This window comes from Lytechinus pictus, chromosome 6 (assembly GCF_037042905.1).
Source record: "Lytechinus pictus isolate F3 Inbred chromosome 6, Lp3.0, whole genome shotgun sequence".
Lineage (NCBI taxonomy): Eukaryota > Metazoa > Echinodermata > Echinoidea > Temnopleuroida > Toxopneustidae > Lytechinus > Lytechinus pictus.
The window spans coordinates 10822224-10847606 of NC_087250.1; the positions used below are offsets into that span (position 1 = coordinate 10822224).

Consider the following 25383-nt stretch of genomic DNA (forward strand, 5'->3'; position numbering starts at 1 on the left):
GGATGTGCTGACTGTTAAGAGATGCTGCCATTTGATGTGTTTAGTAATGAGGAGTGGTAATAGTGATACATCACATGCGGTGATGAAGGGATACGTGCTGGAACTACTTGTGCATATATGTACTTACAAAGTCGATATAAAATTTTGGATAGTTGGCATGAGACAGGGAAAAGCAAAACAAAAAAAAAGATCGAAAAGAAGAATGCTTAAACTCTTGATTGTTATGCACGTCATCTGTAGGAATCAATATTGTATTAATTCGCATTTTCGAGAAAATACGTAGATATTTGATTATATATGAATATAACATAAATGTCAACACTTATTTAATAAATGAATACCATAAATGGGTTCAGTGACCCCCATAACATAGGTTTAGACACCAATAATAGGCTCAGAGATGAAAAAAATACTGAGTTACGGCCCAAAACATGTATTTTTAGGCAATCCGGCGGCCATATTGGATTTTCGGGTTTATCGGCCAGGGCCCCCTGGATTTCGCTTTTTTTTCTGATTATGGTTTCAGTGTGCACTAATTCATCAAACTAAGGTGTGATGAGCATGTTCTGAAAATGTCACCCTCTACAGCCCACGTCTAATATTACCGATCCCAAACACGACATGGTGGAGGACCCGGATTTATAATTTAGAAATATTAAAATCATGGAGATCTTCGAGAAAAGACTGAGAAATGCTCTGATTAGAGCCAAAAGACAAATGAGATATCAGTTATTGTATTAGCACCGAACATAAAAATCACTGTTAGAACCTGAGCTATGTATGATAAGAAGCACGATGACTCAAGACTACGTGCACATCTACGATAAACAAGGACAACTATGATTACCGCCAATAAAGAAGACATAGACAGATACCATCGTCAACAAGGCCCCATCACCACTACGACAACAACATAAATCCTGAACTATAGAATGAACGACTCTTTCTCCGAATATATAAAACACTGGACATTACTTTAATTTTGCTATTCATTATACTCAATTGTAATCATTCTTTGGAGACACCTTCTTCATCTCTGATCGGAAAGTGAAACCATTTTTTTTTATTGTTCCACTGGCAAATGAGAGAGTGCGGGAGGCTATATTTATGTCCGTTACATGTGTATAATTGTATTTTAATTGTACACAGTTTCATTAATTTGTTTTAATAACATCATCTTTATGGGAGTAACAACATTCCAAAATATTATTTTGACAAACACTGACTCTAACCAGATTCTTACTTCTGATTTAAGATTGACCATGATGAATATTAAACCACCTTTATGACTTAAGACGAAGTCATTGACATTGACAATCCAAAAGAATACCGAACTAGATGTTTCATTATTTCTCAAACAACATTTGGGTGTCATGTAATCAAGATAGATGATATTTTGAAACAAGAATGTTTTATATTTCAATCAAAATCATGTTTATTTTGTATTTTGTTAATATTAACATGTAAAGCAAAGCATTTTCCAGTGATAAATGATACTGGACTACACATATGCCAAATGTGTGAAGGAATATATTTTTAGTATTTCGTCGCTTTGTGTATAGTATGAGCTCAAATCAAGTTTGGATGTACTTGAAAATAACCATTACGATATCATCAGAGCAAATCAGGCGTGAAGTCATATAGAAGATTTGGTGCGTAATCCTATGACATATAATTATATACTTCAGAATTTGAAGCGAAAATAGAAGCACATTTCCTTATGATGAGGACGCCCATCGCTCACAAATTGATTGAGTTATATAGTGTTGTTGTGGAATGTATAGAAACTACTTTGGGGACATCACTATTGTCTGAAATGGTACAAGTGTGAACAGACCCTTAGAAAAATAATAAATCCTCAATACAAAGCAAGCGTTACCCCCAATTCACCTGTTTTTATTACAATATCCAGACTAGTTGACAGGTACATGTACAATGACATTAAAATGGCATAAATGACCATTACTGAGAATTGCCCTGTGACCTATGAATCTCATGGAGATCATTAAAGTTTATTGTAACCTAATAACCAACAGGATAGGAATTATAGTAATAATTGAGTTTTATGTCGATTGCTTCATTTGAAGTACATAAAGGCCTTCCTAATCATGCGTAAAATCCGAATTCGGATGGAATAATTTCAAGAATCGCCACCCAATATATGTCTAAGAGTAATCAAGAAATACATCTGTAGATATGGAGATTTGAAGATTTTCAACAATCGAACTTAAAAAATCAATCAGACCGGGAAAAAATTCCGGGCCATATAAGAAAAAAGAGAATTAAATTGGACCGTATCCTTCACCCCAAAATGCAACATATAGGTAATTTTGAGATGTAAACGTATTTCATTTTTTAAACCCAATATCACTGCATAACACAGAAGGGAATGTCATCCAAAGAAGGATAATCAAACAATCAAATAATTAAATCTCACCACGTTCTCTCGACCTGGAATCTCGCAGATAAGATCAAACTTCTTCATCATATCAATAATGCCATCGAGTTGCGCATGCTCTCCTTTAATTTTCGCCAATACAGCGTTGACGATGGCAATGTTAAGTATTCCATTGTTCTTCAGTTCCTTGTAATGTTTGCCCAGGCCAGTTTGCTGCGAAACAATACAAATTATTTTCATTGTCAATTATTTTTTTACTTTAAGGTTTCCGATATGAGCCTTATTCATAATTGCAATAACAATTGTCGGCATGTAATGTCAATTTAGGTCTAATCTAAACTCCGGACAAAAGTTGCGGCTGAACTATGGACAGTTTATTGTGGCATACATCTCTTACACTGAAGAATCAACGTATTAGCCCACATGGCTCTCAAATCATTCTGAACTGTCTGAGAAGTATGAATAGGATAGTTGTCACCGTTAAAGAATTAGGAAGGAGCGCAGTAATCATTAGAAAAAAAAAAGTATTGGACATTTTGACGTGTATGACTTTTGTACAGAGTTAGACCGTGACCTAAGGTATACCCGACTTCAGAATACGGGCCATCGGATCAACCTAGATCAATGACTCTTGACTGGGATGAAAGTGGTTTGCAAGATGCGCTGGTTAGTGTACATGACTGAAACTATTTTCTTTAACGCATGTGTTACTTTACCATTATTTTAATTTTGTGCCGAGTCACACGATGTGACTCGGCGCAAAATTAAAATAATGGTAAAGTACCAATAAATTATCTAACCAATGATTACACGATCGATTTCCCTTTCTGCAGTCCCCCTCTCTCCTTAAATTTGTCTATAAACTAAAGAAAATGAACATCAAACCATTAGTTCGTCGTCGATCACTGTTATGATGTCACCGATGATGGCATTCAGATACTGTGGCCTGAGTACGATGAGCTTACATCCTTGGTGATATATGATATGGCCTGTATCATGAAAGAACTGAAGAATTCTACCCTGCTCTTCTTTATTCTCGATTTGCCATGATTTCATTCTTGAGCGCGCCTATTTGAAAAGAAAATAACAAATCTTTCAAGCTGTAATTATCATGCATAACAATTTGCATGGGGAAAGGGGAATGCACAAAATAAAAATTTAATGTGTTTTTTTAATACTATTAGTGGGATATAAATGAGCAATTGCAATTTATTGATTGACTTTATTTTACGTATTTCACATATGAACATAATATAAACACAATATAACATCAGAAATTTAACATGGTATATAAATCAGACAAGGCATCCTTCCTCTGAATTAAATAATAGAGTTATTAAAATGTCAAAGACAGTTTAGAATATGGTGAAATGTAAGAAAACTTGCTTGGAAAAGCAACGCTTGTTCAGTCTGCAGGATCCCCCAGAATATGATGTGAAGATGTATATTTCAAAAGGAGCTTATTCCACTTTTGTTTTTCTGTAAATCAAGTTTTTTAAATTCACCAATTGTTCATCGGCATGGATGGGCCTAGATTATTCATTCGAATCATAAGCTCAAGTATATCAGGCAATTCGTTTTTTAAACGCTGGAACATGAATATTCCAACATGAATGCATAAAAATCATACATTTTATGTATTTAATTTTTGTAAAATGAAGGATTTGTATGGGAATAATACCCACATTGACTGATCACCCTAATTCTTCGTTTTTGTATTTCAATTAAGGCTTTATTGCAGCTTCCTCAGATCAATATCCTATAAGTAAAATGTGATGCAAAGAGTAAGGTTTTAATTTAATTTAATAAATTTAATTAAATTAATTAAATTAATTTAATGAGATCAGGAATTGTTTAGTTTTTGTTTATAATACCATTTTTTCGAGAGGATAGTTTACATATATAATGACTTTGACATTTCCATGACAGTTCATTATCAATTAAACTCCGATAAATTTTTAGAATCAACTTACTGCATATTGACATTACTACATAGTCAGGGAGATATATCAAAAAGTCACTAGGTGGTTTCAGACCGCCTCGAAGTTCGTCAGTTCCAGGTATTTTCTGATCGGGAAATTTACCCAATCAGAAGATACCAGGTAATATTGGCAATGTGAAAGCATATTACGTGTAATATCCCCGAAAGAAAATACCCACTAAATAGTAGGTACTTTGAAAAATTACGAGAACTTTCGCGGGGATTTTTCCAAGTTCTTAGGTATTTTGGCAATATGAAAGCAATTTACGGGAACTTTTAGCCCAGCGTGTAGTTGGGCGCGGGCGCCTGGGTGGCTGATGAGCTAGTGGTTTTGAATCTCGCGCCTTGCTTGCTTATCAGACCATACTGCGCATGCTCCTAACTTCAGGAATTTATCCCGAAGGGTATGTTTCGGGGCGGTGTGAATGCAGGAATAATTAATGGGTGTTTTTAGCCTTAAAAAGTTCTCGTAATTTAACGGGGATTCTTATGATCGAGGCGGTTTGAAAATCCCTACTTAAAAGCATAACAATGATTTTGTTTACATTGAGTGATAGCAAGTCTGAAACGAATGCAATTCTCTATTCGAAATTATTATTGAAGTTGAGTTACCGTGTGACAAAATAAGTTTGGAGACATCCGCGAATAAAAGAAATGACAGGCTATTTTGATGAATAATTAAAATCATTAATGAATAGTATGAATAGCAGTGGGCCAAAGGTGACCCTTGTGGTACAACACAAGAAATAATGTTTAATTTCTGATGTATAACCTTCTACTGATCAATCTGTTTTATGTTAGTTTAATAACTCGCGTACCATTCCAAGGCATTTGCACGCACACCATAACCATGATAATGTAAACACTTCTAAATCAAAATTTCATGATTGATCGTATCAAAGGCCTTGAAAAAATCAAGGAGTATACCAACACTGTACATGGAATTACCAATAGTATTTGCTACCTGATCAAAAATAGCATGAACTCGCGCACCATTCCACAATGAATGAAATTTCGAAAGCTAGTCGGGGTAGCCCGTTGTCTATACCATTTTAAAGAAATTGAAAAAAGAATATGGACCAAACGCCCGATTTTAGGAATGTATTCCACAAATGCTGCTGCGTCGTCTGAAAATCTTACAAAAGATTATTATTATTCAAAGAGCTCTTAAGAAGATTTTAGTGAGCAATGGAAAGCTCGAAATCACTTCGGACGATCTCTGTACAATAATATGTCAAAACGTGGCAAATATGCCAACCTTGATTTAAAGTTAGAAACAACAATGCAAGACAAAGAAAAAAAAAATTCTTCTTAAATTACAAAAATGACTAAATCTAACCTCTTCCACAGTCATTGTATTTCGGTCGCTACCTTCTAATTCGCAAAGGAATGTATTCCACATTATTGGAAAGCTGACTTTCATGTAGTCCGATGTAGAGATGATTACATCTATATGATGCTGGAGGCCATTCACCTGATTTTTTAATGAAAATGATACAATTTAGTTATTTCTATTACTTTATGTGTTTGGGAAAAATGGTTTGTCAGTGCATAATTCATAAGAGATCACACGGAAATCTCGAGAGAGAGAGAAAGAGAGTGTGTAAGCAAAATAGAATGAACAATTTAAGATGAAGATGATGGGGCATAAACAATGCACTCTGCCACTTGTAACCTTGTGTTACCTTTAACCGTTGCCAGCTATAATGTCAATTACTCACTTCGTTCGCCTTCTTGGAAAATTGCATTACTTTTTTGTAATATTGGAATGTTTGATGATATCCAAGTATAGTCACATTTCTGACCCTTTCTTGAACTGAATACAGGTATTAACTTGCAAGAAAAAAAAGATGCCCACTAACATAACAACTTCTTTAGTGATACACTGTTTTTTTATGGAATCACTAACTATGTAGCCTTAAACCATAGAGATGTATACTAATTACGCTAGAGTGTGGAGTCGCCATTCTTACAGGCATCAGTTAAAATAATAATAATGATAATAATAAATCTCAACATTGTGAAAATATATCGATAATATGCATGAATAGTAAAGTGGTACGTATAGTCACATAACAAATCCCTATTGTTCTAAACAATAGAAATATGAATTACGAAATATTATTTTTTTCTAAACAATAGTATATGAAATGTTAATAAAGTTATGACTATGGATCAATAAATATCAAATATGATTATGAATTATGAAATGTAATTATGAAATATGAAATATGATAAATGGATCAGTAATTACGAAAAATTATATATGAATCGATTATTATGGAAATATGGATCAATAATGAACACGTGACAATGAAGTCACGGACTGAGGAACAAATAACGTCATAGGATTGGGAAACATGATGACGACATCCAAAACAAAGTAGAGCAAAATAATTGGTGGCAAGCATCGACAAGTGCAAAACGAAAGAAAAGTGAGGAAAATAAAACGGTTACACTTCGTAATTCCGAAACACGTAAATTGCCTTTACCTCGATGTTCGTTAATCCGAAAGCGAAAAAGAGTTCGTTAATCCGAACATTGTGGCGTTATTTCGAAGGTTCGATAATCCGAAAACGAAATAAGGTTCGTTGTTCCGAAGGTTCGTTAACCCGAAAACAAAATGAGGTTCGTTGTTCTGAAGGTTCGTTAATCCGAAAACGAAATAAGATTCGTTATTCCGAAGGTTTGTTAATCCGAAAACGAAATAAGGTACTTTATTCCGAAGGTTCGTTAATTCGAAAAATGAAAACCGGGAAAGCAGAGGAAGGGAAAGTGTGGTAGTGGAGGGGGAGAATCGCCGTTGCTGTTCAATTGTTATGAGGATGGAAAGGCAAAGGCGGCCAAACGAATTTTTGTTTGGGGGCAAAGTAAAAAATGACACTCGTACGTCAAAATGGGCACTTTGGTGATATTTTCACCATGAGATTATCATCTGCTTGAAGTCATTGTGTATTTTAAAGTAATTAAGCCTTTTTGAAGTGACTTCTGATTAGGGAAAGATGTATATTTAGGCTTTTTTTTCACGAGAGAGTATAATGAGCGAGCGGTTTGGAAAAAAATCAAAACTTAAGTTGTAAAACTCGTTTTGGGGGTCAATTACTGTTAAAATGGCATTATTGCGAGGTGTTGCTAGCGAATCAAACGTTTGGAAATTTCATGTAGGCCTAATAATAATAATAATAATAATAATATTGGCATTATTTACCAAGGGAGGCCAATTCAGTTCTGAAAACTGTTCTCCTAGCGGGTCCTGCTATTAATTATCACCCCGGCTTTAGCTGGGCTGCCTAGGCGCCCAAGGAAGGCATTTAATGATTTTTTTCCCTACCGGGTACCCATTCATCTCACCTGGGTTGAGTGCAGCACAGTGTCGATAAATTTCTTGCTGAAGGAAATTATGCCATGGCTGGGATTCGAACCTACGACCCTCTGTTTCATAGTCAAAAGACTATGATCACCTGGGCCACAACGCCCCACATAAAAAGTAAACAATCCGAGCATTTTTGTAATCATGAAGAAAGGATTAACATTGTTAACACTAGGCGTAACGATCAATAAAGTTTTATTAACATTGATATTCTTTATTTCCATTTTATTATGATCATCGTTTAGATTATTCTGATCATCATTAGCATTATTTTTATATTTATTACTAGCAGAAGCTCATATTAAAAATGACATCCCCTCCAATACAAATCCTATTATCTGGAGGTTACTCGCACGCGACCAACATAGGCAGCAATTGCTCAGATAAAATCAAAATTAAGACTATGCTTGATCCGGGCGCCTATTCTTAATGCAATATCTGCTTTGGCCACAGCACACACATGTATCATCGTTCGTTATTACTATTATTGCATAATATCCTGTTATCTTATAATGACAACACCATTCTTGTTACCAAAATGAGTTATTTTCATTTTCAGAAATACGAACCTTCGGATTAACGAACCTTCGGAATTACGAACCTCATTTAGTTTTCGGACTAACGAACCTTAGGAAATACGAACCTTCTGAAATACGAACCTCCGGAATAACGAACCTTCGGAATATCCGAACCTTCGGAATAACGAAGATTCAGAATCACAAATGTATGCAAATAAAACAAAGGAAATGGCGTCATCCAAAACAAGAAACTCCAAAAGTATTAACGGCAAGCCCCAACAAGTACAAAACAAGACAATAGTTCAGAAATGAAGGTTGTTTCGAAATTGAAACAGAAGAAAAGTAACGAAAGCGTTACGGGCCCTGGATGCGAGCCCTGGCTCTGGTCTTTCGGATGGTGGCATTATGTCTAAAGCTCGGTCAATTTCAAACGTGAATAATCATAATGTGAATAATACTTACCTGGAAATTACACCAACCATATACCTTGACACACACACACACTCATCCAAGTTTGTTGCCAAATTATTTTCCGAGAATTCAGGGCATACATGGACATGGACTTGTTACAGGGAAGAATGGTCAAGCACAAATGAAAACTTGCCCATTATATATGAACTCATAGAGCGTAACGCTAGGGAGATACATTGAAAAGAAAACCGAATATAGATTTGTATAACATTACCATAAAAAACCATGTTGTCATGCATCTTGTAGAGAACTGGCACGCGTATTATGTAATAGCTCTTTACTCTTGTTTGAATTGTCATGTATGTGAACCTGACTATTATATCAAACAGATCGATAAAACGAACGGATGGTATATTTCGACAAATAATCAACGATTCTCATATATCTTTAACTTCCTTTTTTCATCATTTTTTTCATTCTAAAATTCGATTAAGAATTTATTTCTATTTCTACTTTCCCTTCTTTGGTGCATATTTTTCTTTCACCAGAGACACATTGATCGTTGATATATTTTGTCAGACTTCCGCCGCGTCATATCTTAAGTTTCTCCAATTTAATTCATTCGTTAAAGTTTCTTCGGTTTCTTCACTTAATTTTCTTCATTCCTTCCATTTCTTCATATCCTTTCTTCATTTCTTTCATTTTTTTTCATTTCTTCATATTCTTTCATTTCTCCATTTTCTTTATTTTCTCCATTTTCTTTCATCTCTCAATTTTCTTCATTTTCGTCAACCATTCCGTCAAATCAACATAACACCACACCATAATTTCACCAATCTATCATACTATCATTTAAACATTTCATCAAATCGTCATACCATCGTATCGCCATTTCGTCATATCGCCATTTCAGCATCCCGTCATATCACCAACCCGTCATTCCGTCATACCGCCATTTCAGCTTCCCGCCATTTACCATTCCGCCATTCCGTCATGACATCACACCGTAATTTCGTCATACCACCATTTCACCATCCTGTCATATCCCCATCCCATCGTTCCGTCATACCACCATTTCACCATCAACAACCCATCATTCCATCATACTACCATTTAGCCATCCCGTCATATCACCAACCCATCATTCCGTCATACCGCCATTTCAGCTTCCTGCCAATTACCATTCCGCCATTCCGTCATGACACCACACCGTCATTTCGTCATACCACCATTTTTACCATCCTGTAATATCCCCAACCCATCGTTCCGTCATACCATCATTTCACCATCCCGTCATATCGCCAACCCATCATTCCATCATACTACCATTTAATCATCCCGTCATATCACCAACCCATCATTCCGTCATACCACCATTTCACCATCCCGTCATATCACCAACCCATCATTCCGTCATACCACCATTTCACCATCCCGTCATATCACTAACCCGTCATTCCGTCATACGATCATTTCAGCATCCCGCCATTTTACCATTCCGCCATTTCACCATCCCATCATGTTGTAATTTCGTCATACCACCATTTCACCATCTCGGCATACCGCCAATACACGAGCCCATCTTTCTGTCATGATATCAAACCGTCATTTCGTCATATCACAACTTCACCATTCCGCCATTCCGTCATGACTTCATACCGTCATTGCACCATGCTGGCAGTTGCACGGGGTCAGCGGCGCAGTAGAAATAATGCGAGGTCACTATGCGGTGTTCGATATGAAACTTGACATTGGAAAGTTAAAATGCAATAAAAGGGAAAAATTATGTTTTATTTCATCATTTGCAAGTTTGAATCCATTGGGTCAACATGAATACTCGCGATACAGTAAAGCGTTACTGTTATTCAATGTGTAAAAAGTCTAAAAGTCGAAACTACGATTTAAAGTGGCATCAAAGAGATGCACACCCTGAAATGGAAGATGATGGAGATGTGACCGATTACACTGAAGATTCTAGCGTTGTTGGAGGAGAAAGTGGCGACGAAAACACTGAAACAAGTGATTATGAAACAGAGAAAGGAGAAGAAAATTAAACAAAATACAGAGATCCTTGAAGGAGACGAACCAGCAGACAACCTGGCTTATCAAAAATGGTACAAAGAAGCGCTGTCAGCTACAGACCAACTAAGGGATGAAAAGTGCCATAAATATATATCCAAGGGTATTCGTGGTGACGAAGCTAAATAAAAGGCTCATGCGAAAGTACTATGGGCTATTAAACGCATATTTTTCGAACGCTACTCCAATTTCTTAAGGATTAACTTTATTTCTTGAAGAAGACCAAACCAATCAGGAAATTATATCTGATGTCAAAGAAAAAGTAGAAAAGGGTATTGATGTACGGAAAGCAATTCAAAGAGTCCTAGCCAGACATGGGACAAAATTCGGCGGACTGTTCCAATATCAACCTGAAGATGATGCCGATGGTGATGAAGATATGGAAGGGACTTAAGAAAGCGGTAACTTAGACCAGCACATAGAGGAACTCCTTATAAATCACAAATCCAAGTGATAAATGCAATTTGTTTCAATCGTATTTCAAAATACATAACTTCTTACATTATCTCCGACTCAAAATTATGTTATACAGATAATAATAATGAAGAAGTAATGCTCTTATCATATGTATTTAGCAGCATATATATTTTGTATTTAATAATTTTTTTATTTACTTTTATTTCGACAGGGTAGCCCCATCAATAATTTACATACTGTTATACAAGGGGGCGCTGCATAATATAAAAACAAATCGTTGCATGTAAAAAAAATGTGTTAACATAAAGGAAAATCATAATGAATATTTCACACACAAAAACCATAATAAATAATGGGTGGTATAATTTACATCAAACATTTAAATTGGAATAATAAAACATCTGATACATCAACAATTTTATTGTATTTTACAGGAGTATATCATATTTTCATCGCCAACCTGCGTGAGATTTGGTCTACCCCTGTGTCATGAAAAAAAGAAACAACACCCCCAAATATGTTGATATAATGTCGAAATGATGAGAAAAATCAATTTGTCGGCATAACGGATTTTCATGTGTTGGTATGACGAGTTTTAATGTTGGCATGACGTTGGTATGGCGTCCTATGGGTTGAAATGGCAGTATGACGGGATGCTGAAATGGCGGTACGACGAAATGATGGGTTGGTGATATGACGGGATGGTGAAATGGCGGTATGACGGAATGAGGGGTTGATGATATGACGGGATGGTGAAATGGCGGTATGACGGAATGATGGGTTGGTGATATGACGGGATGGTGAAATGGCGGTATGACGGAATGAGGGGTTGGTGATATGACGGGATGGTGAAATGGCGGTATGACGGAATGATGGGTTGGTGATATGACGGGATGGTGAAATGGCGGTATGACAGAATGATGGGTTCGTGATATGACGGGATGGTGAAATGGCGGTATGACAAAATGATAGGTTGGTGATATGACGGGATGGTGAAATGGCGGTATGACGGAATGATGAGTTGGTGATATGACGGGATGGTGAAATAGTGGTATGACGAAATGACGCAACGGCGGAATGGTAAAATGGCGGGAAGCTGAAATGGCGGTATGACGGAATGATGGGTTGGTGATATGACGGGATTGTAAAATGGTGGTATGACTATACGTACCACTTTACTAAAGTTGTACGTATAGTCACATAACTAATCCCTATCGTTCTAAACAATATAAATATGAATTATGAAATATTCTATTGTTCTAAAAAGTATAGTCACATAACTAATCCATATTGTTCTAAACAATAGAAATATCGAATTTTAGAATGAACAAAGTGATGAAAAAAATAGGTTAAAGAAGTATGAGAATCGTTGATTATTAGTCGAAATATACCATCCGCTCATTTTATCGATCTATTGCATAATACGCGTGACTGTTCTCCACAAGATGCATGACACCATGGTTTTTTATGGTAATGTTATACAAAGTGATATTCGGTTTTCATTTCAATGTATCTCCCTAGCGTTACGCTCTATGAGTTCCTATATAATGGGCAAATTTTCATTTGTGCTTGACCATTCTTTCCTGTAACAAGTCCATGTCCATGTATGCCCTGAAATCTCGGAAAATAATTTGACAACGAGCTTAGATGAGTGTGTGTCAAGGTATATGGTTGGTGTTATTTCCAGATAAGTATTATTCACATTATGATTATTCACGTTTTAAATTGACCGAGCTTTAGGCTTAATGCCACCATCCGAAAGACTCGAGCCAGGGCTCGTATCCAGGGTCATTGGTGCTTTCTCTACTTTTCTTCTGTTTCTTCTGTTTTAATTTCGAAACAACATTCATTTGTGAACTATTTTCTGGTTTTGTTCTTGTTGGGGCTTGTAGTTAAAACTTTTGGAGTTTCTTGTTTTGGATGACGTAATTTCATTTTTTCCTTCACTTTTCTCTCGTTTTGCCCTTGTCGAGGCTTGCCGCCAATTCTGTTGTTCTACTTTGTTTTGGAAGTCGTCATCATGTTTCACAATCCAATGACGTCATTTGTTCCTCAGTCCGTGACGTCATTGTCACGTGTTTATTATTGATCCATAATTTCATAATAATCGATTCATATATCATATTTCATAATTAATGATCCATTTATCATATTTCATACATTTCAATCACATTTCATAATTCATAATCATATTTCATATTATTTGATCCATATTTCATAACTTTATTAATATTTCATATTCTATTGTTTAGAACAAAAAATACTTCATAATTCATATTTCTATTGTTTAGAACAATAGGGATTAGTTATGTGATTATACGTACCACTTTACTACTCGTGCATATTATTGACATATTTTCACAATGTTGACATTGCGATTTTAATTATTACATATTATCGTTATTATTACTTTAACTGATGCCTGTAAGAATATGTATCCCATTAGATGTTTTTTAAAGCATAGAGATATATACTAATAACGCTAGATGGCGTACTTTGTCAAATCTATGTGATTACGCGGAGACCGGCCGCCATTATACTCGATAGGTCTTAACAGCCTACCATGCCATCCTATTTCACTATTGAATAATGATTATACAATTTTGGCTAAGATCATTTCATTTAGGTTAAAAACAAGTATTAGACCCAATTATTCATGAAGATCAGTGTGGCTTCTTAAAAGGCCGTTACATCAGCGAGAATATTAGACTGTTTATTGACACAATGGATTATTGTAAATATAGAAATATACCGGGTGTTGCACTCTGTATAGATTTCGAAAAAGCATTCGACATGGTTGATTGGAAGTTTTTGTATACAGTATTACGTATGTTTGATTTTAAAGAATGTTTTGTACGTTGGGTACAATTGTTATACTCTAACATTGAAGGATGTGTTATCAATAACGGATTCTCCTCAAACCCTTTTCCAATAAAGCAAGGAGTAAGACAGGGGTGCCCCCTCTCTCCCTATCTTTTTCTTTTGGTAGTAGAAATTCTAGGTATAATGATTCGTCAACATAAGAATATAAAAGGAATCTCCATAGAAAATAATGAATTAAAATTAAGCCAATATGCAGACGATACTGTGATTTTCTCCATCCCGCCTGCCATGCACGATATGGGGCATGTATACGGATGAGCACAGAACAGAAACAAATTTATGACATATGAGCGCGAAAGCAAATGGAAAAGCAAAATTGTAAAATAAAGTTCAAATTAACAAAGAATCTATCAAAACTAAGTCAAAACTGCCTATATAGTCCTATAGGGCATAATATATCCTACAAATGATACAGTCCAACGATATACATCCCCAATCGTTTTTGCTTCGGTCATAAAATGTCGATGTATTATAAATATGACTTTTATTTTCTGATGATTTGGAAGGGATGAATATTAAAAATAACATGCAGGCCTTGGCAAATCGTTCTAGGTCCTGCAAATTTAACATGATCTGGTATTCAAGTTGACCTCATAAATTTCATAGGCCCTTTCACAGTGTCTGATGCATCCGAGACACAAGGTATCGAAAAAAACACGATTGCATTTTTTTTTCAAGTATAGTTTCCAAATTACTATGATGCTGATTGCTGGTAATTTATTTCTTTACTTTTGATAAATTTTATAATTTATTTTCAATATAGATCTACACATATAAATCATATATAGAAAAGGGCCTAACTCCTTATCATGGTTTTAAACGTCGATGTAACCAACATCACAATAACTCGTCATAAATGACCTTTATTGATAATATTTGAAAATGATTTATGCATTGGTCCAGTTAATTGATAAGTTTATGACTTAAATTTCAAATGCTGTCAACCATCTGGTCATATTGATTACTTAAACGTGTGAGCAATTTAGAAATGTTTGTTGGCAGTAAAATTTACATATCAAATGCGCGCATGCAGTAGTACAATTTTACAATGTAAAAGAGGCCTAGCAATGGGGTAAAGTGCAGGATGTTTACAGGGTATTATTGACTTGCAAACATTTCAATATTTCGGAGAGTAAACAAATTACAATGCGTGTTTGACGCAACATAGAACAATTTCACTTTGATTTTCTGGAAAGTCTAAACTTGATTCACTCCGGCTGAAATACTATGCAGATCGGCAAACCGGCTGAAATATTCTGTTGATATAATTATGGCCGGCGTTTGTGATCCTATAATGATTGGACCAATATTATGTGAACAAATCAAGGATAGAATAATAAGAAAGAGAGGAATAAGGAGGAGGAGGATGATAAGAGAAGAAAAAGGGTGGGAAGACTGAGGATATTTGTATTATACTACAAATATTATTATTACTAAAACTGAGTGTATAAAACCAATTGATAACGATATCATGAAAGAGATTCATAAATGCAAACTTAATAAACTTATCATATAAAAACGGTTGCAAAATTGTGAGTACTAAAACTGAACATAATATTATTTGAAGATTGAAAAACTGAAAAAACTTGGATTGCATTGTTAATACTTCCGTAATGTTGCACTACTGACGACGGCATGGGGTGGCAATTTGGTGGCAATGGTGACGAATAAATCATACCTGTTCAACTGCAGCTAACTTACCTCATTTGCTCGTGCATAACGGTTGTCAAACAATCGAATTGGCCACATGACTTGCTTGCTATAAGGTCTCGATTCGATGAGTTCCTTCAGGACTTTTTCTTTGGAGGCAACCTGTGTAGAAGTGAAAGTTTAATTTGACATTGCTAAAGAATATATGTACATGTATATATATTGTGAAACAAATGGCTGAAGAGAACAATGGTAGGCGTAGCTTAAATCAAGGTTCTCAGAGCTATCTGCCCTTTGGAAAATTTGGTGATGCCAAAAATATCTCTGCCAAGAATCGAAACCGGGTGCCCAGCTTGGAACACCGGTGCCTTAACCACAAGACCACATAGACGGGTAAGTGGCAAGGGCGACCCCAAACAGATTGACCGTCAGATAAACAGATTTTCGACCCTATACCAATGATAATTTTCTTTGTCGGGTGTAGGTGGGTTTTAAACAATAACAAGCTGCCATGCCTCAGCTGGATCAAAGCTATTGCTTAGATATATATTACACGTATGGGGAAAATTATACAAATGTGAAATTTTTTCATGTATAATAGCTTTTGTAACTCTTTTATTTAAATATTTTGTGAAAGAAATGAATGAAGAGCTTAAATAAAGGTTCCCCAGAGCATTCTCCCCTTTGATAAAATTGGTGACCCCAAAAAGTATCTGCCGGGAATCGAACCCGGGCCCCCAGCTTGGAACACCGGTGCCTTAACCACTAGACAACAGAGACGGGTAAGGGCGACCCCGATCCGATTGACCGTCAGATAAACAGATTTTCGACACTTTACAAAATATACTTTCTTTTGTCTGGTGTAGGTGGGTTCTAAGCAATGACAAGCCGCCATGTCTCGGCTGGATCAAAGCTATTGCTTAGATACAATACACGAACAGGAGAAATTGCACAAATGTGATAAATTATACATGTACACCAGCTTTGGCAACTATTTTATTTAAATATTTTGTGAAAGAAATGGATAAAGAGAACAATGGCAGGCGTACATGTAGCTTAAATAAAGGTTCCCCAGGGCTTTCTGCCCCTTGGAAAAATTGGTGATGCCGAAAAAATGTCTCTGCAGGGAAACGAACCCCCCCCCCCCCCAAGCTTAGAACACCGGTGGCTTAAGCACTAGACCACAGAGACGGGTTAGTGGCAAGGGCGACACCGATCCGATTGACCGTCAGATAAAAAGATTTTCGACACTATACATATACCAATTATAATTTCCTTTGTTGGGTGTAGTTGGGATTTGAACAATGACAAGCTGCCATGCCTCAACTGGATCAAGGCTATCGCTAAGGTAGTGTACACGTATGGATGAAATGATTCATGTAGAACAGCTTTGGCAACTCTTTTAAATAATTTAATTTTTTTAATCATTTAAACATTTTGTGATAGAAATGAATGAAGAGAACAATCGTAGGCTAAGCTTAAATGATTCAGTATACATATATTCTTTTTTTTGTCACATCATGGGCACTGACGAAGAGTGTGACTTTACCTTTCATTTTTTAGAGCTATGCTCCTTTTAAAATCTATGATTTTATTTCTACGGCATTTACTATACCATTTATGATTATTTTATATATATATATATATATATATCCCCACAACGCGCGCGCTGACGTGTTCGTGAAAACGTCGCGTACCGTGTAAACCATTTTTTTCGTTTTCACGAACCCGGCCAGTAGTTTGGAATGAACTTCCTTCTAAAATTTACATCTGAGATTAAAAATATTTATATTGGCATGAAAAAGGTACGTTTTATACCAAAAATTACAGTTTGAGTGAATGAAAGTTTTCAAACGCGTTCTTCTCGAAACTTACCTTTTTTCTTTGCGCGCTGTTGGCCGATTTCGTGAAATCGGTGACGATATACAGTGCCGGCCGCAGGAAACGTCACGCCCGAGCACGCAAACACCCTAGGGGGCTTTTGCGTCTAACCGAGGGTATTCAAGGGGAGCCCCCTAGGGTGTTTAGCCGCGCCCGCAGTTTCCTGCGTGCTATGTAATATTGGCCGTGCCCGCACTTATCTTCGGGTACCCTAGGGTACGTACATTGCATTATGTTTACATGTGCATGTACTTTGGTTATGTTGTGATAGACCATTATATTTTTAAACTAGCGTGATCAGAATCTATTCTAGATTTTTTTTTTTTTAGATGTTGTTTGTTTTGTTTTCTTTCATTTTTTCATTTCTGTTTCCCCTTTTAATTCTTTTCCCTTATTCCCTTTTTCCTTTCTTCCTTCCTTCATGTTTTCTTCTGTCTTTGTTTCTTTCAAATAATGAAGGAATTTTTTTTTTTTCTTTCTCTTTTCCTCCATTTTTCTTACTTTTCTCTTTTCTCTCCTTATGTTTTTTTCTTTCACACATTCATTCATCTTCCCTTCCTTTATTTTAATTCTTTCTTTCTTTATTCATTTCAAGTAATGACGGAAACTGTTATCTGTCTTTTATTCTTTCTTTCATCCTTTATTCAAACTTTTTTCCTTTTAATTTTTCCTTATTTTTTTCTTTCCTCTCAATTCATTTCTTGTTTCCTCATTTTTTTCTTCTCTTTTGTTTCTTCCGCTCACCCTCCCTCCCCCTTTCTTAATATATTTTGTTAACAAGTCTAACATTGTGTAGCCTTTTTGTTGATTTTTTGGCCTGGCTCGGTCGATCCGATGGTACATAGTGCTTTGTCGATTGTCCCGTATTTAATTTTGTGAAATCTGGTAACCCTTGCTGGAACATCGAATTTATTGTTTTTCATTTACCGCAATGAATCTAATCAATTAATCTAATTTGATGCATTAGGTAAACTTTTTTTCCTTACGCCTTACGTGGGAGGCATACATGTATCATACAAACTTGTTTAAAAAAATAGGACACAATTGTGATTTAATGTCATGGAGATCAATTCTTTATCTTTTGTGATAAGTTGTTTTTTTCTCTCTCCATACGTTCCCATTCCTCTCCCTTCAGCGTGAACTTTACACCTAATCCCATCTCCTTATTATGAACAGTGTAAGAACTAGAAAACATTTGAAACATTCTTCCTTGAGTTTTAACGGGGTGCACAGGGTGGAATCAGGAAAGAAGAAAGAAAGGCATATCAACAACAAAAAATAGTTAAAATAGACAAAAGACATTAATAAGCAGACTTGATTTTTTTTTGTAAATCAAAATTGACAAGTTATTAACAGAGTGAATGTTAACAAACATTAATGACAAACTTAAAATAAAACAGAATTATGAATATCAAGGGCATTTGCGAATTATCATTATGTTAAAACAAACGTGCGGTCAATATTGGGATCGTCAATTCGTTGACATGGTTGATAAAGCCCTAATAAAGGGAATGAAAGGTACGTGAAAACGAATACTAGTATAACCAAGATCTAACAAAGTAGACGTGCAAAAAGCGAACACCAGCAAAACTGGTTGTGCTCATCGATTTGTTATTTGGTTCTTTTGTTATTGTCAACAGTCTGGTAGAGTCTTGCTCCCCGCCCACACCTTTGATCTCCTTTGATCACATCCGCTTCCCAATTTATGACAGGATGTTCATAGAAATGGGGGGGGGGGGATTAATTTGTTGATGCGTTAACAACAATAAATGAGGATGTTCTGTTCATTTCGGTTCAAATCGGGTCTCTAAAACCCTCACCCTATAAAAAGTATTTACCTAAATGTAACAGATGGAACAGATTTATCTTTTTGCTAAAACATCTGATTACATTACCTGCACTCTATTGCGGTTTTTAAGTTACATTGGTAGATATTCGAATTGGGAAGAGATGAAAGTGTTGGAAATAATAAATGAGAAGAAGGAAGAAATATTCTTTGTTATATGAATTGGAAATGATAAAACCAAGTCACAACTTGGTATAATACAGAATTCAGTGTTATATGGCAGCTAAAAATAATAATACATGACATTTGTAAAGCGCACTTTCCATCTTGATTGGATGCTCAATGCGCTTCAGAGCAAAGCAACAAAAGCTATTTACATAATGTAACTATTTAAAAAAATTCTAGCGCATTTAGCTTCAATGTTTAAACACATACCCTAGTAAAAGTATGTTTTCGAAAACTACTATGACGTAGTGTGTGGAATGGGTACTTAACGAGTTAATTATCACTTTCCGACAAAGCAAGAATGGAGCAGCTATACAGACCATTCTATTCTTTTGTTAAGAGTTTTGGTGGGTGCTCACGCAAACGCTAACTATCAAACCTAACAATTCTTTTGGGGGAACAAAGGAGTCAGTCAAGCCAAGTTAAATAATGAAAGCCCCGTCCCGGTTCACCTTTATATAGTCGAAAATCCTTTTAATCATCACGCGTGAGCATTACTGAGTAAAACAAGTTTCATAACTAAGTACTGCAGAACTATATGGTATACATATTACCATGAAACAATAAGCCCCCTCTATTTTCTCTTTCTCCCCTTTCCCCTTCGTTTCTTCGCTCCCTTCTGCTTCTCTCACTTTTTCTATTTCCTTCTCATTTTCCCTCCATCCCTTCCTATTTGCCTTTTTCTTTCATTTTTCTTTCTTCTTTCTTGAAGGAGCGGATGTTAATTCGGGACAAGTTTTTAATTGATGCAACGAGAGCAGGAAATTGTGAGCATGGTGAGAGAAAATAATTACAAGATTGAGCGCAAGAATGTTCAATACTTGTCATCAGCGTAAAAATGGGCAGATGCGAGTTACTAACGTATTTTCTGACATGAAAATCTGGACAAATTCCCAAATTTTTCTTCCCACTTTCTCTCTTTTCCTCTACTTTTTCTTAAGTCCCACTTCTATTGTCCCCTGTACTTCTTACCTTTTCCTGCGCCCTTCCTTCTCTTCCCCTTTTCGCTTTTTTACTCCATTTTATTATGTCTCCCTTCTTCATTTTATTTAATTTCCCCCTCCTTATCATTCTCTCTTTCTCATTCTGTCCTTCCTTTTCTTCCTTTGTCTCTTCTTCTTCCCTTCGATTTTCAATCTATTTTCCTTTTCTCCTTTTCCCTCTTTTCTGTCTGCCTCACCTTCCCTTTTTTATCCCCTCTGTTTTCTTCTCCATTTCACCTTTTCCTTATTTCTTTTCTTTACCCCCTCTCCCTCTTTCTCCTCTTCACCCCCCCCCCTATTTTCTCTTTCTGCACTTTCCCCTTCTCTCACTTTTTCTTTTTCCTTCTCGTCTTCAATCCATCCCTTCATTTTCGCCTTTTCTTTCATTTTTGCTTTCTTCTTCTCCCTTTTATCTGCATCTCGTAGATCCGCGCCTAAAAGGCATGTCAGGGTATATAAAAAAGGATGACCATGTAGGGAAAGAATAGAGTAGATGGTTCTAGGACGACCTCTGGAATGTAGGGTCAACATCGACAAATACCTGCTCCTTTGTCAGAAACTCATTTACGATCACGACTAACCATGTCAGTGAATGAAATAACGGACACCACGGGAGAATATTCATATACATGTATAGGAAAGGACCCTTTACACTGGTGCCAGTGTGTAATCGAACACAATAAGTAATTCGGTGAAAAGCCTAAAATCCCAGTTATCAACCCAAAACTTTGTAATTTTCATAACAGATTTTATCCACGATAAATTATCGAAAACTTATGCTTGATATGAGATAAAAATCACATGCAGTCTTGAACGAATGTGTCAAATCAGACCTCCTCTTTCGACCAAGAATGCCCGGCCGAACATACTAGGGAAACACCCTAGGATAGACGCGGGCACTATCCTCGGGCGCTCCCCTAGGGCACTCATGTCCTAGGGGAGCGGACGCGGGCGTCTTCCCTCGTCCGCTCCCCTCAAATGTCCGCTACGGGCTACCGCGTTCGCCCTAGGGGGCACTGTGACGTTTCCCGCGGTCGGCACTGTATATATATATATATATATATATATATATATATTTCACTTTGATGTGTCATGTATTTCGACTGTCCAAATTTAGTCACGCTGATTGCACCCTAACACGGGAAAGCTTACCTAAAAATGTATGTTTTTGTTACTGTCGAATAAACAACATTTTGTCATGTCTGCATACCAATCAGATAAACATTTTCAGTTTCCTACCTTTCTTTTGTTAAATAACTTCCATCCTTTTCTTGCAAACGTTCCGACTAGTAGCACCATGGGTTCATATTTCGACTCTTTACCAGTGTAGTAAAATAACACGAAATCGTCATTACGGTGTAGCCTTAATTTCGGTGAATGTTACGTAATCTTCGCACACCGAATTCGCAGAGCGGCAGCATGGTCGAGTGACTTTTGTAGCCTGTTATTAGTCGTTTCGCGCGTATTTGACACAGAAGCTTGCACCGTGCAGTCAGACCGCAGGTCCCTATGCTAATGAGCAAAAAGGCCAGATTCATCCAAATCATCTCGTGACTGAATCCTCCTCCTTGCAAAATCTCGTGATTCGTGAGATTTTCTTTCTCAAAGAATTTACCTGTTTTAACCTCAAGTTAAATGAAATATTATTGCACCATCAAATAGAGTAAAAATTACTCTTTCATATTGGTATTTATTTTGTATACAATATTTTGTTAAATAAGTACATTTCTGGCCTGAAAATGTGCCTCAAAACTGAATTTTCTTCCTCTGTTTTCTTTTGCAAATTGTGCAAAACTTTTTATTTTGAGCCTCAATGATATCTATATCACCATAAAGCTGAATTTCTGTACTTTCTCACAATACCACTCTTGATATGCGGCACCTTTTAATCGGGTCAAGATCACACTTTTCCCAACAAGGTACAAGACGAGATTTCTGAAATTTTGTACTTGCATGAAATCCAGAGTTCTGATTGGCTGGATAAGGTTCACAGAACTACAGGCGCGGGGTATTTGAGGAGATTACCACATGGGAAGTGTGACCTTCCCACGAACCCAGGCACTGGGACCGTTGGAATTTGCCATTGTGTGGTCTCTTTGACCAATCAGAGTGCAGTATTCTTGTTTTCAAACTGCTTTATGTACTTGGCAAATGAAAAGTGTGATCTTGACCCGATTAAACCAATTCTTATTTTGAAACCTATATCATTTCAAAGCATACATATTCAGCTTTATCATGATATAAAATCATTTGGGCTCAAACAAAAATAAAGTGTGAAAATAGCAGCATTTGTCAGGTAAAAATATTTCTTTTGTAGCATATTTTAGATCAAAATTTTAACCTATATTACAAAATCTTTGAATAAATCCAAACACATGACCTGAAATAATGATTCTTCCTCTTTACAATGGTACCAAATTCATGAAATTCGATGCACAATTAGAGCAGCAATGACCGAATGAAAAGAGGTGTTTCGGTCCGCATCAAGCTCATTAAATATGCAAAACATCTCAAGTCATGAATATCACTTGGATGAAAGAAGCCACTTTCTTGGGACCTGCAGTCTGACTGCGTGCGATGATGCACACAGCACTCGCGCTCTTGACCGAAGAGCCGACCCAACATGCCCAATGAACTTACGCACAAACTAAGGCCTATACCTCAGGTATCTTTCCTTGCATGCACACACCAGTTAGTAGCTTCATGCACACACCAAACCACATCTCCCTGGTATACACATGATACATGTAATGATAAACATGATAAGAGAGAATTGAGAGGAATGAGGGAAATTGTTCTCTGACCATCGTGATCATTGTGAATGTAGGCCTACAAAACATGCATGCTAACTGACTACGGGACCAACCAGCCAGTACCAGTTAAAATAGTCACAGTTTCCCCCTTTTCTGCACTTAACAATCATTATAAAGCCAAAGGAAAAATAAGGGATATTATGATTCATGTGATATTGGACAAGTCATGTAAGTTTTATAATTTCATCATGTTCATCTGTTTTGTAATTGATGATCCTGATGATTCCTTCACTGTGTCAGTGAACTGCATCAAAGACTCATAATTTTTATATAGTTTTTACTGGATTTTATTGTACATGTCGATCTTATGCTCCCGTTTCTATCACCTCTGAATATTAATACTAACGCAAATAATCTTCAATATCACTGTAGTAGTACGACGTTGTGTACATACCAGTACACTATACGTGTAGAATGAAAGTTCACATATCGGATACAAAAGTTTACGTGAATGACGGCTGTCATAAACGCCTACCAGTCGTTTTATTCAGCTTTGCAAAACTGATTTACATGTTCTTTTGCTAAATTATAACAAAATGGCACGGTAAAAATCTAATCGGCATGGATAGATCGGATGCTGATAAAGTTGAAAAACAAAGTATCGTAGTTTGCGGAAATCCTTTTGTTTTGGGACAAATCGCCGGGAAGGGAAAGAAGGGGGAAGAGCTCGTGGAATCGTTCGCTCTCGCTTGTTTATCATAGGTTTGCGTGCAAATCTCTGTGAACCGTTGGCAGTGTGCAGCGCTCTCGCTGTTATCGATTCACTGTGGTGACCTCATTTTATTACATGTTTGCGTAATGACGATTTCGCGTGATTTTACTACACTGTTTACTGGGATGCACTGCATGTGTGTACACAGACATCAACCAAAAATCGATCAAGTCCAAAATTGTTCGATGTGTTCTCACAGCGGACCCTGCCAACTGATATGCACACCAACAAAGATTGTTTAATGGTTTTAGTGAGGCAATTCCTGTTAAAATCATAAGACATGGCAATTTACCTTAATTCCTGCAAGATCCAGTTCTATTTTGTTCCCCTTTTGACCACTAAAATTTGCCATCTCTTCTTGTATGTATACGTCAGGACCCCTCTATACAGAACATCGTGAATAATCGATTTAACATTGTCAGAACCTAGAGGTAGTCTTTCCTGTAAAGCTGTTTTGATTGATTTGGCTAATTTGCATATATCTAAAATGGCAGACAGGCGCCAACTTGAAAAAAAAAACCGCTTGCCCCAAAATGATGAGGAATGCCCATTTAAAGGGTTTAGGGTGTGTAGAATCCATTTATTTTATAATTTGTGCAATATAAGGTCATATTCAGGTGAAACCCCAGACGGCTGCCAGACACCATCTTGAAAAATTAAATTGGAACCCTTGCCTTAGAAAAGTGATTAATAACTATTTTAATTGGTTTTAGAATATGTACAATCCATTTCTATTAACGTTTTCGTAATAAAAGGTCATCTTCGGGTCAAATTCAAGATGGCGGCCACACGCCATCTTGAAGAATTGCTTTTGAACCCTCTACCTCAGAATGATGAGTAATATCTTTTTTTTTTTTTGGAGCTGTTATGTCTGTGTTGTTATACATACGAATCGTAGGAGCAATTACATTCATTTAATTTAGTTATTTCTTTTTTAAAGGAAATTCATAGCATATAATGATTAAGAATATTCCAGAATGTCTCAGTAAAGCTTTCTTGGGTATGCTTATTTAATGAGGCTGAGTGATTTTCGTTATTTCTGGAATGTACTGACAAAGATAGATAATAGAGGTTACAGCCCGATAGACCGCGGGTCCGATAGACCGCGGGTCCGATAGTCCGCGGGTCCGATTGACCGCGGTGTGTGTAAAATTATGATCAGGATCTAGTGAATTCCAATGTTATCGAGAGGTCAAAAGGTCAATGATACGAGTCCATGGGGTTCTATAACGATGACCCACAGGAAAATCGCCCCCTGACATCTACTTCAAGGAAA

General features: G+C 36.5%; 1 protein-coding gene across 1 annotated transcript in view; it reads right to left on the reverse strand.

Annotated features, from left to right (window-relative positions):
• The window catches only part of LOC129263369 (uncharacterized), a 42600-nt gene extending 20702 nt beyond the window's left edge, over positions 1-21898 (reverse strand). Inside the window, exons 1-5 of the mRNA XM_064100892.1 lie at positions 21822-21898; positions 15759-15869; positions 5719-5853; positions 3284-3466; positions 2438-2611 (exon numbers count right to left, since the gene is read on the reverse strand). Of these exons, the coding sequence (XP_063956962.1) occupies positions 2438-2611; positions 3284-3466; positions 5719-5853; positions 15759-15869; positions 21822-21881 (663 nt within the window). The 5' untranslated portion in view covers positions 21882-21898. The remainder of the gene's footprint in view (positions 1-2437; positions 2612-3283; positions 3467-5718; positions 5854-15758; positions 15870-21821) is intronic.
• Between the last annotated feature and the right edge of the window lie 3485 nt (positions 21899-25383).